The 16961-nt window shown below is 49.5% G+C and overlaps 1 protein-coding gene across 1 annotated transcript in view; it reads right to left on the minus strand.

The window, feature by feature from the left end:
* The window catches only part of RBL1 (RB transcriptional corepressor like 1), a 129286-nt gene that overhangs the window by 93422 nt on the left and 18903 nt on the right, over positions 1-16961 (minus strand). The window contains 2 exon segments of the mRNA XM_075351752.1: positions 6165-6214; positions 10204-10364. Coding sequence (XP_075207867.1) covers positions 6165-6214; positions 10204-10364 — 211 coding nt within the window.

Raw genomic sequence — 16961 nt, forward strand, 5'->3', positions numbered from 1 at the left:
CAAAAGCAGTCCCTGGGTGGGTAAAAGAATACCTCGATAAAAAGAGCCGAAACAACGGCCCCCTCTTACAGGTGGGCAACCGCCGCCTGAAGGACTCGCCTACCTAGGCTGGCATCTGCCGAAGCATAGGCATGCACCTGATAGTGTTTTCGTGAAAGTGTGCAGACTCGACCAGGTAGCCGCCTGACACACCTGCTGAGCCGTAGCCTGGTGCCGCAATGCCCAGGACGCACCCACGGCTCTGGTAGAATGGGCTTTCAGCCCTGAAGGAATCGGAAGCCCAGAAGAACGGTAGGCTTCAAAAATCGGTTCCTTGATCCACCGAGCCAAGGTTGACTTGGAAGCCTGCGACCCCTTACGCTGGCCAGCGACAAGGACAAAAAGCGCATCAGAGCGGCGCAGTGGCGCCGTGCGAGACACGTAAATCCGGAGTGCTCTCACTAGATCTAACAAATGCAAATCCTTTTCATATTGGTGAATTGGATGAGGGCAAGATGAAGGTAAGGAGATATCCTGATTGAGATGAAAAGTGGACACCACCTTAGGGAGAAAGTCCGGGACCGGACGCAGAACCACCTTATCCTGGTGAAACACCAGGAAAGGGCCTTTGCATGACAGCGCTGCAAGCTCTGACACTCTACGGAGTGAAGTAACCGCCACTAGAAATGCCACCTTCTGAGAAAGACGTGATAGAGAGACATCCCGCAGCGGCTCAAAAGGTGGTTTTTGAAGAGCCCGTAGAACCATGTTGAGATCCCAGGGTTCCAGCGGACGCTTGTAAGGTGGGACTATGTGGTAAACTCCCTGCAGGAACGTGCGGACCTGCGGAAGCCTGGCTAGACGCTTTTGAAAAAACACGGAAAGCGCCGAGACTTGACCTTTGAGAGAGCCGAGAGACAAACCCTTGTCCAATCCCGATTGAAGGAAGGAAAGAAACCTGGGTAAGGCAAACGGCCAGGGGGGTAAACCCCCTCTCAGAGCACCAGGCTAAGAAGATCCTCCAAGTTCTGTGATAGATCTTGGCTGACGTTGGTTTCCTGGCCTGTCTCATAGTGGCAATGACATCTTGAGACAACCCTGAGGACGCTAAGAGCCAGGACTCAACGGCCACACAGTCAGGTTGAGGGCCGCAGAATTCAGATGGAAAAATGGCCCTTGAGATAGCAAGTCTGGTCGGTCTGGGAGCGCCCACGGTTGCCCCACCGTGAGATGCCACAGATCCGGGTACCACGACCGCCTCGGCCAATCTGGAGCGACGAGGATGGCGCGGCGGCAGTCGGACCTGATCTTGCGCAACACTCTGGGCAGCATTGCCAGAGGAGGGAATACATAAGGCAGTTGAAACTGCGACCAATCCTGAACTAAGGCGTCCGCCGCCAGAGCTCTGTGGTCCTGAGACCATGCCATGAATGCCGGGACCTTGTTGTTGTGCCGAGACGCCATGAGATCAACGTCCGGCGTTCCCCAGCGGCAACAGATCTCTTGAAAACACGTCCGGGTGGAGAGACCATTCCCCCGCGTCCATGCCCTGGCGACTGAGAAAGTCTGCTTCCCAGTTTTCTACGCCCGGAATGTGAACCGCGGAGATGGTGGAGGCTGTGGCCTCCGCCCACAGCAGAATCCGCCGGACTTCTTGGAAGGCTTGACAACTGCGAGTGCCGCCCTGGTGGTTGATGTACGCAACCGCCGTGGCGTTGTCCGACTGTATGCGGATCTGCCTGCCCTCGAGCCACCGATGGAACGCCTTGAGGGCTAGATACACTGCCCTTATCTCCAGAACATCGATCTGAAGGGAGGACTCTGTCGGAGTCCAGGTTCCCTGAGCCTTGTGGTGGAGAAAAACTGCTCCCCATCCTGACAGGCTCGCGTCCGTCGTGACCACAGCCCAGGATGGGGGCAGAAAGGATTTTCCTTTTGACAGAGAAGTGGGGAGAAGCCACCACTGAAGTGAGGTCTTGGCTTCCAGAGACAGAGAGACGTTCCTGTCTAAGGACGTCGGCCTCTTGTCCCATTTGCGGAGAATGTCCCATTGGAGAGGACGCAGATGAAATTGCGCAAATGGAACTGCCTCCATTGCTGCCACCATCTTCCCCAGGAAGTGCATGAGGCGCCTCAAGGGGTGCGACTGGGCCCGAAGAAGGGATTGCACCCCTGTCTGCAGCGACCGCTGTTTGTCCAGCGGTAGCTTGACCATCGCTGAGAGAGTATGAAACTCCATCCCGAGGTATGTCAGTGACTGGGTCGGAGACAATTTTGACCTTGGAAAATTGATGATCCACCCGAACCTCTGGAGAGTCTCCAGAGCAACGGTCAGACTGTGTTGACAAGCCACCCGTGAGGGTGCCTTGACTAGGAGATCGTCTGGGTAAGGGATCACCGAGTGGCCCTGAGAGTGTAGGATCGCTACGATGGATGCCATGACCTTGGTGAAGACCCGTGGGGCTGTCGCCAGGCCGAAAGGCAGTGCCACAAACTGAAGGTGTTCGTCCCCGATGGCGAAACGCAGGAAGCGTCGATGCTCTTAAGCGATCGGCACATGGAGATAGGCATCTTTGATGTCGATTGCTGCTAGGAAGTCTCCTTGGGACATCGAAGCGATGACAGATCGGAGGGATTCCATGCGAAACCGCCTGGTTGTCACATGTCTGTTGAGCAATTTGAGGTCCAAAACGGGACGGAATGAGCCGTCCTTTTTTGGCACCACGAACAGATTGGAGTAAAAACCGCGACCGCGTTCCTGAAGGGGAACGGGGATCACCACTCCTTCTGTTTTCAGAGTGTCCACCGCCTGAAAAAGTGCAACGGTCCCTTCGGGGGGCGGAGATGTTCTGAAAAAAACGAGTCGGAGGACGAGAGCTGAACTCTATCCTGTAACCGTGAGACAGAATGTCTCTCACCCATCGGTCTTGGACATGTGGCCACCAGGCGTCGCAAAAGCGGGAGAGCCTGCCACCGACCGAGGATGCGGTTTGGGGCGGCCGAAAGTCATGAGGAGGCCGCCTTGGAGACGGTGCCTCCGGTGGTCTTTGGAGGACGTGACTTAGACCGCCATGCAGAAGAGTTCCTCTGCCTGTCAGTGGCATCCATGAGAGATGAACCATCTGCCACTAATACTACGGATCTAGCCGCCAGTCTGGAGACTGGAGGATCCACCTTGTGACACTGAGCCCAACCCTTAACTACGTCAGGGGGGGAAAGGGTAACGTGTGTCATTAAGGCGCTTAGTAAAGCGCTTGTCCGGAAAGTTCTGTGCTTCTGGACAGCCTCTCTGGAGTTAGAGTGATCGAAAAAACGCACTCCGTGTACATTTGGGAAACCTAAACTGGTGTTTCTCCCGCTGTGAAGCCGACTCCTCCATAGGAGAAGATGGGGAAGAGAGGTCTAGCACCTGGTTGATGGACGCTATAAGGTCATTTACTATGGCGTCCCCTTCAGGTGTATGCAGATTAAGAGCAACGTCAGGGTCAGAGCCCTGAGCTGCGACCTCCGCTTCATTCTCCCGAGAGTCCTCAAGCTGAGACCCCGAACAGCGTGATGAAGTCGTGGAAGGTTCCCAGCGAGCCCAGTTAGCCTGTCTGAGACCGCGGTCCGTGTCGGAGATCTCACCGTGGGATCTGGGTGTTACACCAGGAGCCCCTTGTTGTACCGACCCAGAGGGGCCTGGGAGCGATGAACTCACAGCGCCCTGGCCCTGTGTTACCGGTCTGGACTGCAAAGCTTCAAGTATCTTAGCAGCCCCTCTGTCCATAGACTGGGCCATGGAATGTGAAAGCGACTCAGAGAGTTGCTCAGTCAAACGTGCAAACTCTGTCCCTGCCATCTGTGCAGTGGAAACCGGTGGTACCACCTGAGCCGAGGGTCCCACCAGTGCCGGAGGCTCCGGCTGAGTGAGTGCCCCAGGGGCCAAGCATTTGTACACAATGATAGGTGGAACCTGCCAGCAATATAGCCGCACAAGAGGTACAGGTTGCAAAGAAAGCCTGTGCCTTGGCACCCTTACTGTTTGCGGACGACCTGCTGTTGTCACCTCTTAGTAATCAGCGAGGGTATATAGCCAAAAGCAAATAGTGCTGCCGAACAGTGAAATCATATACTATATATATATATATATACTACCCGATTGGGAAACTGGTGCCCCACAGTGCACAGTGAGGGGGCAGGAGGATACTAAGTATGCTCCAGCCCTCACTGCCGACGTCCAGTCGGCCGTCCCGTCGTTACCCCTGACTGGCAGGCCCGGGAACGGGAGTATATGGTACTAGGCCGCAAGAGCCGGGGACTAAAGTTAAAAACGCGGCCGGCAAACAGTCACGGTCAGCGCGGTAGTCCCGGTCTCACGAACCACACAGCAACCGCTGCAGCGTTTGTAACCCAGGTGCTGCATGCAGCGTCCCCAAAGGGGACACAGAGTACCTTATGGATGCAGGGCTCTGTCCCTGATGATGTCCAGTCTCCTGTCCGTCAGAATCCCCCAGGGGCTGCGGATGGAGCCCGGTCCCAGTGCATGGCGACCGGTTAGGAACCCCCTCTCCCAGAGCTGCAGTGCACATTCTGAGATCCTCCACCGGCAGAATCATACTGAGACCCATATAACAATGGCTGTCGGCGTTCGAGGGGAGGAGGGAGCCGAGGGCGGAACCACAAAAGTGCGGGAATCTGTGCCCCATAGTGATCAGTGAAGGGGGAGGAGGACAGCGAAGTGTGCTCCAGCCCTCACTGTCGGCGTCATACCGACCGTCCCACCCTTCCCCCTGACTGGCAGGCCCAGGGGCGGGAGTTTAATACACTAGGCCGCAAAAGCCGGGGACTAAAGTAAAAACCGCGGTCGGCAAACAGGCACGGTCGGCGCGGTAGTCCCGGTCAAAAAAACCACACCGCAGTCGCTGCAGCGTCTGAGGCCAAGGTGCTTCATGCACCGTCCCAAAGGGGACACAGAGTACCTGTAGATGCAGGGCCATGTCCCTGACGATACTCAGTCTCCTGTCCGGCAGATTCCCCCAGGGGCTGCGGAGGGAGCCCGGTCCCAGTGGCTGGATGACCGGTTAGGATCCCACTTCACCCAGAGCCCCTAAGGGATGGGGAAGGAAAACGGCATGTGGCTCCAGCCTGTGTACCCGCAATGTGTACCTCAACCTTAACAGCACCGCCGACTCAGTGGGGTGAGAAGGGAGCATGCCGGGGGCCCTGTTAGGGGCCCTCTTTTCTTCCATCCGATATAATCAGCAGCTGCTGCTGACTAAAATGTGGAGCATTGTGTGAATGTCAGCCTCCTTCAACGCAAAGCATAAAACTGATGGGCCCGTGATGCACGGGAGGGTGTATAGGCAGAGGGGAGGGGTTACACTTTTTAAAGTGTAATACTTTGTGTGGCCTCCGGAGGCAGAAGCTATACACCCCAATTGTCTGGGTCTCCCAATGGAGCGACAAAGAAATTATATTATATCAATATATATAAATAATAATAATAATTATATATATAAATAATAATAATAATAATAATAATAATAATAATAATAATAATAATAATAATAATAATTATATATATATATATATATATATATATATATATATATATATATATATATATATATATATATATATATATATATATATAAATAAATAATAATAATAATAATATATATATATATAAATAATATATATATATATAAATAATAATAATATATATATAAATAATAATAATAATAATAATAATAATAATATATATATAAATAATAATAATAATAATAACAATATATATATAAATAATAATAATAATATATATATAAATAATAATAATAATAACAATAATAATAACAATAACAATAATAACAATATATATATATATATATATATATATATATATATATATATATATATATATATATTTTCACCCTTAACTTGGCTGACTGGGCACAATAGGCTTTAGCCCTGAGCAGATCAGGTGTGTGTTCATGATGCTGCTCCTCTGAAAGTCAAAGACAAGCTGTCTTCAGGCTTAAACCCATCCTGACATGTGATTAGAACGGTTTGCAGATTTAAATATGATGGTGACCATTTTAATGAAATTCTCAGAGTATTTCTCTGAATGCTGTAATAATTATGTAAGGGAAGAAAAGATTAATAAAAAGAGAGTGGTTATAAGTCTAACCATTAAATATACGTACTTATTGTCTGTAAAACTTGAAAGATCCAGCAAGCAGTCTCCTCTTATGATCTAAAATATAAAAGTTACAAATAAATATTAACAAATCACTCTTTTGTGATAGTGTCAGTGGCAGCAGACCATGCAGTCGCTATTGGGCCAGTGAGCTGAGCCAGCCGCCACCCCCCCAATACCAGCAATGACACTAGGTCCCCCCTCCCCCACTCGGCATCACACTTTCAGCTATCGGAATCGCGAATGCCAATACAGTCGAAAACAATGATGAAAGAGGGAGGCTTTGTTCCCACCATCATTCTCCCGCTGCGTCCGATATCTGACAGCTCAGAGGGCGCAATGATGTCACGTCATCGAGCCAGCTGTGTGGAGCAGTGAAGACACGGCTTCCCAACGCTCCCTGAGGCTATGTGCCCACGTGTGTGCGCTCTGCACAGCAGCGTAACGTCACTGCATGTGCGCTTCAGAGCGTAGCTGAAAAGCTTCGTTCTGAAACTTTGGTGACTGCAGAATTCGTGCGTTTTGGATGCTGCCTCTCCCTATAGAAAGAATGGAGACAGCATGCAGAGCGCACGGAATAAGTGACATGTTGCTTTTTAGAACGCAGCGATTTGGCAGCATGCAAGTCGCTGCGTTTTAAAACACAACGTGGGCATGGATTATGCACAATCTTCATAGATTGTGCTGGGGACGCAGAACGCATGCAGTTACGCTGCAGTGCAATACGCAGCGTAACTGCACGCAAATACGCACACGTGGGCACAGAGCCTGAGACTGAAGTAGTGGGGGACAGAGGAGAGTTTTTTTTTTTTAAATAAGCGACTACATAGCTATAATACTACATTGAGGACCATGACCTGTGCATTATACAACATGGAGGACTATGGGAAGGGGATCACTATATGGAGGAATATGGGTGGTGCATTATACAATAAAGAGGACTATGGGGGGTGCATCATACTATATGGAAGGCAATGTGATAGCCATTCCATATAGTATAATGGGCATGTCAAGACCATTATAAAATTTGCAGGGCTATGTGGAGGCTGTTATGGCAATTATACTATTTGGAGGGCTATGGAGGGAGTCTTTATACTTTATGGAGGGCCATTGTACTATATGCAAGTAATTAAATCATACAGTATGAAAGATTGTGTGGGGTCCATCATACTGTCCTGAGGGCTGTGTGGGGCTATTATACTGTTTGGAGGACTAAGGGGGAGCCTTTACACCGTGTTCAGGCCATTATTCTATATGTAGGCACATTATTCTTTATGGAGAGAGGTGTTCGTGTGTGTGTGTGTGTGTGTGTGTGTGTGTGTGTGTGTGTGTGTGTGTGTGTGTGTGTGTGTGTGTGTGTGTGTGTGTGTGTGTGTGTGTGTGTGTGTGTGTGTGTGCGCGCGCGCGCGTGCGTGCGCGCGCGCGCGTGTGTGTGTCAGAGTTGAAGATTACACTGTGCTGTGGTCACTATATTTTGCCAGGGTTTTTCAGGGGCGGTAGAGTAGGGTCAAAATACAGTGCGAGTGGAGGAATCCAAGTTGGGAGTATCACAGTTTGTGTGGCACAACTTTTGTATCATACTTTATAGGTGTAGTGAAAGGGAAATCCAGGGGGGTTCAATAGGAGCATTACTTTGATAATACTGAAAAGTTGTGACATGCCACTGTTGAGGGTAAGAATTGAGTAAACTGAAATACTTAATTCAGCCATTTCATAGACTCAAATATATAGTTTAGTTGATGTAGCCTAACGTAGTGATTTTCCTTAATAGAAAATGCTAGCACATGTAATTCAAAGATGGCTCCTGCATCGTGGACAACGCCTAAGGTGATAAGGTGATTTAAAACACCCAAAGTTTGGAACAACCAATCCAGTAGCGACGATGCAAGTTGCTACACGCCCTGAGCCCGACCTGTGATATTTGATTGGACTATATATTTTGTCTACACCATTTTCTTATCTAGAACTATAAAGTTTTGGGAACAATAAATTTACATAGAATCTCTGGCATCTGTCATGGAGAAGGTTCATAACTGACTCGTAGTGCGCTATTTAATTCTCGAAGTGCACACATGACAATATAATCTGAACATGGCAGTCAGACCTTAAGAGACCCATTGTAGTCTCATTCTCAACACCATTATTATTTTTTTTTTCTAGGGGAAGGGGGGCCTAATTAGAACATCTGCTATAAGATCCCATGATTTCTATTTACACCAATACTTGAAAGGATGGGCAAATAAAGTACTAATCACTGCATATCCGACACGGGTTGCCACTAACTTCTAATGTAGAAAAAGAAAAAAAAAAAAAAGCAAATAACTGAGGCGATTCTGACAAGTTAGATTTATATTTATATCTGTCAGTAGCATCAACCATCCTAAGCCATCTATATGGGCTTGCAGGTGATAGGAAGTTGAATAAAAGGAAACTTAGATATCTGCAGTTTGATCAATGGTTCCTGAGAACGATATGTGTCAGATCTTTTCAGCGGATGTAAAAAAGGTGGATTTGTTGAGAATCATTTAACGGATTGCATAATCAAGATATCATTTGATTCACTTTCTATGACTAAATCGGTGGAAGGTTTCTATTCCATGCCCTGATCCCCTTGAGTGACAGGTCTCTCCTTATAAACCACATATAGGGAGACTTAAGTCAATGACCACGAGCAACTAACTGACGATATGCATGGTCGTAACCATGGATACCCAAGGTCCTGCATTGTCCTGAACATGAGGTAAGCGACAGTGAATCAGGAGAATTATACTACATTTCTAACTGGAGGTATTTGCTAATATTTATTATTAGATACTGGAAAGAGTATTATGGATAACTTGGGGTTAGTCTAATGAGCTGTCAGAGGCCTGAAGACAGCTGGTCCAGGAGGCCCCAGACAAGGGTGAATAGTGCCAATCTTGGAAAGGACACTGTCCCTTGTCCAATATGTGTATGATGGCGGAGTGGATTCAAACTGGAACACTCCATTAAGATAACTATGGATCACGAAAAAGGAATCTGGATGACCAAGGAAGCCGTCAGACAGATGGGAGCTCCAACACATGCTCTGACCAGCTACAATATATCTTAGAGTCCGGGAAGGAGGACGAGAAGAACAAAATGAAAACGAGACCATCTCCCTCAGGGGGAGACAAGAGAGGAAACCATACATAAGACCATCTTGTTATGGCAAAGATAAGGAAGAAGGGAAGAAAGACAGGGTAGCTGGTCCCAAGACTTGCCCTTGAAAGAGCATGGTGCCAGAAAAAAAAAAAAAAAGCTTTCTTTAGAGCAAGGAAGAAAGACTTGAATAGGCGCAAACAGCCAGCGAAATAATGCGTTTAACAGGTCCTAGGGATCTACGGGGGGGAAGCAGGAGCCCTCACTTGAAGATTACCAGGCATGCCTGCCTAAAGGGAATCTTATCCAAAAAAAACTGATTTAAAAAAAAAAAAAAATATTAGGGGACGAGACTTGACCTAGAGAAAAAAAAACCCCCAAAAAAACTAAAAAAAAAAAAAAAACACATGAACAGACCAGACTCAACAGCAGAAGTCAAGAAGGCCAGGAGGGAAGGGAAGAGGACTTCCCTGCTTTTGGTAAAGGTCAAGTACCTGATCAGAAAACCGGAAGCTCTTTAGACAAAAAAATTAATTCATTCATTGATGGATTAGTTGATATCTGTATATAAAAAGGGACGGATTCATCCTATTGTAATGACAACTGAGGAAGGGGGATGGATTGTTCCAGAAACACATATTGTCTAATAAAGTCTTTTTATCCACGTGGATGTGGTTCCTGCAGCGCCCAACTATCACACTTTTCTTTCCTGTTTTTGCTCACTGAAAGAAAAAGGGAAATTAAGAAAACAAAATATAATTATGGTGGAAATGGTGCCAAGCGTATCCGCTTGCTCCGGTTGGTGTATACTACTGAGAAGGAGCTAACTTTTCTTGCCTAGTGTCAGCCTGTTGGCACTAAATGGCATGGAGTTCAAAATTAGAGTTGCACCTTAATATTTAGTACAAAGCAATCTGAAACCGTACCTTTCTGTTATACAGTCTAGATATATAGGGCTTAAAGTAGTGTTGTTTTATTCCTTTAGCTTCTACTGTAAGACCATCGTAATGATCGCATAATGTACTAATGATACAAGGAGGATCCTCGCCATGACCACCATCATCATCATCCAAAGTGGACAACTTTGCTGTTCGGACAAGAAAAACAGACAATTCAATTTTATTAAAAACTTTGAAAACCATGGACATGTCAACATTTTCATAAGGATGACAAGACCTGTAAAGTGTGCAAATTTATCAAAACACGGAGAGCAGCAACCAGGAGAAGGATGGGGCATGATTAGGTCAAACATACAGTGGCATGTTAAAGTTTGGGCACCCTTGGTAAAAGAAGGGAATTTTGTTTACTTACCGTAAATTCCTTTTCTTCTAGCTCCAATTGGGAGACCCAGACAATTGGGATGTATAGGCTATGCCTCCGGAGGCCGCACAAAGTATTACACTAAAAGTGTAAAGCCCCTCCCCTTCTGCCTATACACCCCCCGTGCTCCCACGGGCTCCTCAGTTTTGGTGCAAAAGCAAGAAGGAGGCAAAGAATTATAAACTGGTTTAAAGTAAATTCAATCCGAAGGAATATCGGAGAACTGAAACCATTCAACATGAACAACATGTGTACACACAAAAAAACAGGGGCGGGTGCTGGGTCTCCCAATTGGAGCTAGAAGAAAAGGAATTTACGGTAAGTAAACAAAATTCCCTTCTTCTTTGTCGCTCCATTGGGAGACCCAGACAATTGGGACGTCCAAAAGCAGTCCCTGGGTGGGTAAAATAATGCCTCATGATAGAGCCGAGCCGTAAAACGGCCCCTTCCTACAGGTGGGCAACCGCCGCCTGAAGGACTGGTCTAAATAAGGCTGGCATCCGCCGAAGCATAGGTATGCACCTGATAGTGTTTCGTGAAAGTGTGCAGGCTCGACCAGGTACCTGCCTGACACACCTGCTGAGCCGTAGCCTGGTGCCTCAAAGCCCAGGACGCGCCCACGGCTCTGGTAGAATGGGCCTTCAGCCCTGAGGGAACCGGAAGCCCAGCAGAACAGTAAGCTTCGAGAATTGGTTCCTTGATCCACCGAGCCAGGGTTGATTTGGAAGCCTGTGACCCTTTACGCTGGCCAGCGACAAGGACAAAGAGTGCATCCGAGCGGCGCAGGGGCGCCGTCCGAGAAATGTAGAGCCTGAGTGCTCTCACCAGATCTAACAAGTGCAAATCCTTTTCACATTGGTGAACCGGATGAGGACAAAAAGAAGGTAAGGAGATATCCTGATTGAGATGAAAGGGGGATACCACTTTAGGGAGAAATTCCGGAACCGGACGCAGAACCACCTTGTCCTGGTGAAACACCAGGAAAGGGGCTTTGCATGACAGCGCTGCTAGCTCAGACACTCTCCGAAGAGAAGTGACTGCTACTAGAAAAACCACTTTCTGCGAAAGGCGTGAGAGAGAAATATCTCTCATTGGCTCGAATGGTGGTTTCTGAAGAACCATCAGCACCCTGTTCAGATCCCAGGGTTCTAACGGCCGCTTGTAAGGAGGAACGATGTGACAAACCCCCTGCAGGAACGTGCGTACCTGTGGAAGTCTGGCTAGGCGCTTCTGGAAAAACACAGAGAGCGCTGAGACTTGTCCCTTAAGGGAGCCGAGCGACAAACCCTTTTCCAGTCCAGATTGAAGGAAGGACAGAAAAGTGGGCAAGGCAAAAGGCCAGGGAGAAAAACCTCGAGCAGAGCACCACGACAGGAAAATTTTCCACGTCCTGTGGTAGATCTTGGCGGACGTTGGTTTCCTAGCCTGTCTCATAGTGGCAATGACGTCTTGAGATAACCCTGAAGACGCTAGGATCCAGGACTCAATGGCCACACAGTCAGGTTGAGGGCCGCAGAATTCAGATGGAAAATCGGCCCTTGAGACAGCAAGTCTGGTCGGTCTGGTAGTGCCCACGGTTGGCCGACCGTGAGATGCCACAGATCCGGGTACCACGACCGCCTCGGCCAGTCTGGAGCGACGAGGATGACACATAAGGGAGTTGAAACTGCGACCAATCCTGAACTAAGGCGTCTGCCGCCAGAGCTCTGTGATCTTGAGACCGTGCCATGAATGTCGGGACCTTGTTGTTGTGCCGGGACGCCATTAGGTCGACGTCCGGCATCCCCCAGCGGCAACAGATCTCCTGAAAACACGTCCGGGTGAAGGGACCATTCCCCTGCGTCCATGCCCTGGCGACTGAGAAAGTCTGCTTCCCAGTTTTCTACGCCCGGGATGTGAACTGCGGATATGGTGGAGGCTGTGGCTTCCACCCATAGCAGAAGCCGCCGGACTTCCTGGAAGGCTTGCCGACTGCGTGTGCCGCCTTGGTGGTTGATGTATGCCACCGCTGTGGAGTTGTCCGACTGAATTCGGATCTGCCTGCCTTCCAGCCACGGCTGGAACGCCTTTAGGGCAAGATACACTGCCCTTATCTCCAGAACATTGATCTGAAGGGAGGACTCTGGCTGCGTCCAAGTACCCTGAGCCCTGTGGTGGAGAAAGACCGCTCCCCACCCTGACAGGCTCGCGTCCGTCGTGACCACAGCCCAGGATGGGGGCAGGAAGGATTTCCCCTTCAACAGAGAAGTGGGAAGAAGCCACCACTGAAGGGTAGCCTTGGCTGCCCGAGAAAGGGAGACGTTCCTGTCGAGGGACGTCGACTTCCTGTCCCATTTGCGGAGAATGTCCCATTGAAGTGGACGCAGATGAAACTGCGCAAAAGGAACTGCCTCCATTGCTGCTACCATCTTCCCTAGGAAGTGCATGAGGCGCCTCAGGGGGTGTGACTGGCCTTGAAGGAGAGATTGCACCCCTGTCTGTAGTGAACGCTGTTTGTCCAGCGGAAGTTTCACTATCGCTGAGAGAGTATGAAACTCCATGCCAAGATATGTCAGTGATTGGGCCGGTGTCAGATTTGACTTTGGAAAATTGATGATCCACCCGAAACTCTGGAGAGTCTCCAGAGCAATGTTCAGGCTGTGTTGGCATGCCACTTGAGAGGGTGCCTTGACAAGCAGATCGTCTAAGTAAGGGATCACCGAGTGTCCCTGAGAGTGCAGAACTGCTACTACTGTTGCCATGACCTTGGTGAAGACCCGTGGGGCTGTCGCCAGGCCGAAAGGCAGTGCCACGAACTGAAGGTGTTCGTCCCCTATGGCGAAACGCAGGAAGCGCTGATGCTCTGGAGCAATCGGTACGTGGAGATAAGCATCTTTGATGTCGATTGATGCTAGGAAATCTCCTTGGGACATTGAGGCGATGACGGAGCGGAGCGATTCCATCCGGAACCGCCTGGTTTTTACGTGTTTGTTGAGCAGTTTTAGGTCCAGAACAGGACGGAAGGATCCGTCCTTTTTCGGCACCACGAACAAGTTGGAGTAAAAACCGTGACCCTGTTGCTGAAAAGGAACAGGGATCACCACTCCTTCTGCCTTCAGAGTGCACACCGCCTGAAGAAGAGCATCGGCTCGCTCGGGAGGCGGAGATGTTCTGAAGAATCGAGTCGGAGGACGAGAGCTGAACTCTATCCTGTAACCGTGAGACAGAATGTCTCTCACCCAACGGTCTTTTACCTGTGGCAGCCAGGCGTTCCAAAAGCGGTAAAGCCTGCCACCGACCGAGGATGCGGTGTGAGGAGGCCGAAAGTCATGAGGAGGCCGCTTTGGGAGCGGTTCCTCCGGCGGTCTTTTTAGGACGTGACTTAGACCACCATGAATCGGAGTTCCTCTGATCCTTCTGAGGCCTTTTGGACGAGGAGAATTGAGACCTGCCCGCGGACCGAAAGGACCGAAACCTCGATTGTACCTTCCGTGGTTGAGGTCTGTTTGGTTTGGACTGGGGTAAGGATGAGTCCTTTCCCTTGGATTGTTTAATGATTTCATCCAATCGCTCACCAAACAGGCGGTCGCCAGAAAATGGCAAACCGGTTAAGAACTTTTTGGAAGCAGAGTCTGCCTTCCATTCACGTAGCCACATGGCCCTGCGGACTGCCACCGAATTGGCGGATGCTACCGCCGTACGGCTCGCAGAGTCCAGGACAGCATTAATGGCGTAGGACGCAAACGCCGACGCCTGAGAGGTTAAGAACACCACTTGCGGAGCAGACGTACGTGTGACTGCATTAATCTGCGCATGACAAGCTGAGATAGCTTGGAGTGCCCATACGGCTGCGAATGCTGGAGCAAAAGACGCGCCGATAGCTTCATAGATGGATTTCAACCAGAGCTCCATCTGTCTGTCAGTGGCATCTTTGAGTGAAGCCCCATCTTCCACTGCAACTATGGATCTAGCCGCCAGTCTGGAGACTGGAGGATCCACCTTGGGACACTGAGCCCAGCCCTTGACAACGTCAGGGGGGGAAGGGATAACGTGTATCCTTAAGGACCTTGGAAAAGCGCTTATCTGGACAAGCTCGGTGTTTCTGGACTGCCTCTCTGAAGTCAGAGTGATCCAGAAACGTACTCAATGTACGCTTGGGAAACCTGAAATGGAATTTCTCCTGCTGAGAAGCTGACTCCTCAATTGGAGGAGCTGGGGGAGAAATATCCAACACCTGATTGATGGTCGCTATAAGGTCATTCACTATGGCGTCACCTTCAGGTGTATCTAGGTTGAGAGCGGCCTCAGGATCAGAATCCTGATCTGCTACCTCCGCTTCAACATCCAGAGAGTCCTCCTGCTGAGACCCTGAACAGTGTGATGAAGTCGAGGGAATTTCCCAGCGAGCCCGCTTAGGCGGCCTGGGACTGCGGTCCGTGTCAGAGACCTCACCCTGGGACCTATGAGTCACCCCAGGAGCACTTTGCTGCTCCAACTGAGGGGGGCCTGGGGTCAATGATTCAACAGTGCCCGGGGCCTGAGTCACCGGTCTGGACTGTAAGGCTTCTAGTATCTTAGCAGACCATTTATCCATACTCTCAGACAGTTTGTCAGCAAATACTGCAAACTCCGTCCCTGTCACCTGGACAGTGGTAGCAGGTGGTTCCACCTGGGCCACCAGTAGCAGAGGCTCCGGCTGAGTAAGTGCCACAGGGGCCGAGCATTGCACACAATGAGGGTCGGTGGAACCTGCCGGTAGTATAGCCGCACATGAGGTACAGGTTGCAAAGTAAGCCTGTGCTTTGGCACCCTTGCTTTTTGCGGACGACATGCTGTTGTCTCCTCTGAGTACAATCCAGGAGGGTATATAGCCAAAAGAAGGGAATTTTGTTTACTTACCGTAAATTCCTTTTCTTCTAGCTCCAATTGGGAGACCCAGACAATTGGGTGTATAGCTACTGCCTCCGGAGGCCGCACAAAGTACTACACTTAAAAGTGTAAGGCCCCTCCCCTTCTGGCTATACACCCCCCCGTGGGAGCACGGGTCCCTCAGTTTTAGTGCAAAAGCAAGAAGGAGGAAAGCCAATAACTGTTTCAAAAACAAATTCAATCCGATAGACAATATCGGAGAACACAACTTATCAACATGAACAACATGTGCACCCGAAAAACAAATACCCTAAGAAAAAACAGGGCGGGTGCTGGGTCTCCCAATTGGAGCTAGAAGAAAAGGAATTTACGGTAAGTAAACAAAATTCCCTTCTTCTTTTTCGCTCCTAATTGGGAGACCCAGACAATTGGGACGTCCAAAAGCAGTCCCTGGGTGGGTAAAAGAATACCTCGTGATAGGGCTGTCAAGCAGCCCTTTCTTACAGGTGGGCCACCGCCGCCTGAAGGACTTGTCTACCTAGGCTGGCATCCGCCGAAGCGTAGGTATGCACCTGATAATGCTTGGTAAAAGTGTGCAGACTCGACCAGGTAGCCGCCTGGCACACCTGCTGAGCCGTAGCCTGATGCCGTAATGCCCAGGACGCACCCACGGCTCTGGTAGAATGGGCCTTCAGTCCAGATGGAATCGGAAGCCCAGCAGAACGGTAGGTGTGAAGAATTGGTTCCTTGATCCACCGCGCAAGGGTGGATTTGGAAGCTTGCGACCCTTTGTGCTGACCAGCGACCAGGATAAAGAGTGCATCCGAACGGCGCATAGGCGCCGTGCGGGAAATGTAGATCCTGAGTGCTCTCACCAGGTCCAACAGATGCAAACCCTTTTCAAATTGGTGAACTGGATGCGGACACAAGGATGGTAAAGTGATATCCTGATTGAGATGAAAGGAAGATACCACCTTGGGAAGAAACTCTGGTATTGGACGCAGAACTACCTTATCTTGGTGAAACACCAAGAAGGGAGATTTGCAAGATAACGCCGCCAGCTCGGACACTCTCCGAAGAGACGTGACCGCCACTAGAAAAGCCACTTTCTGTGAAAGCCGAGAAAAAGAAATCTCCTTCATAGGCTCGAAAGGCGGCTTCTGGAGAGCAATTAGAACCTTGTTCAGATCCCAGGGTTCCAATGGCCGCTTGTAAGGGGGAACGATATGACAAACCCCTTGCAGGAACGTGCGTACCTTAGGAAGTCGCGCTAGGCGTTTCTGAAAAAATACGGATAGCGCGGAAACTTGTCCTTTAAGGGAGCTAAGCGACAAACCTTTTTCCAACCCAGACTGCAGGAAGGAAAGAAAAATAGGCAATGCAAATGGCCAGGGAGAAACTCCCTGGGCAGAGCACCAAGATAGGAATATCTTCCACGTCCTGTGGTAGATCTTGGCGGAGGATGGTTTCCTAGCCTGTCTCATGGTGGCAACAACTTCATGAGATAAACCTGAGG

Source organism: Anomaloglossus baeobatrachus, chromosome 5 (genome assembly GCF_048569485.1).
Source record: "Anomaloglossus baeobatrachus isolate aAnoBae1 chromosome 5, aAnoBae1.hap1, whole genome shotgun sequence".
Lineage (NCBI taxonomy): Eukaryota > Metazoa > Chordata > Amphibia > Anura > Aromobatidae > Anomaloglossus > Anomaloglossus baeobatrachus.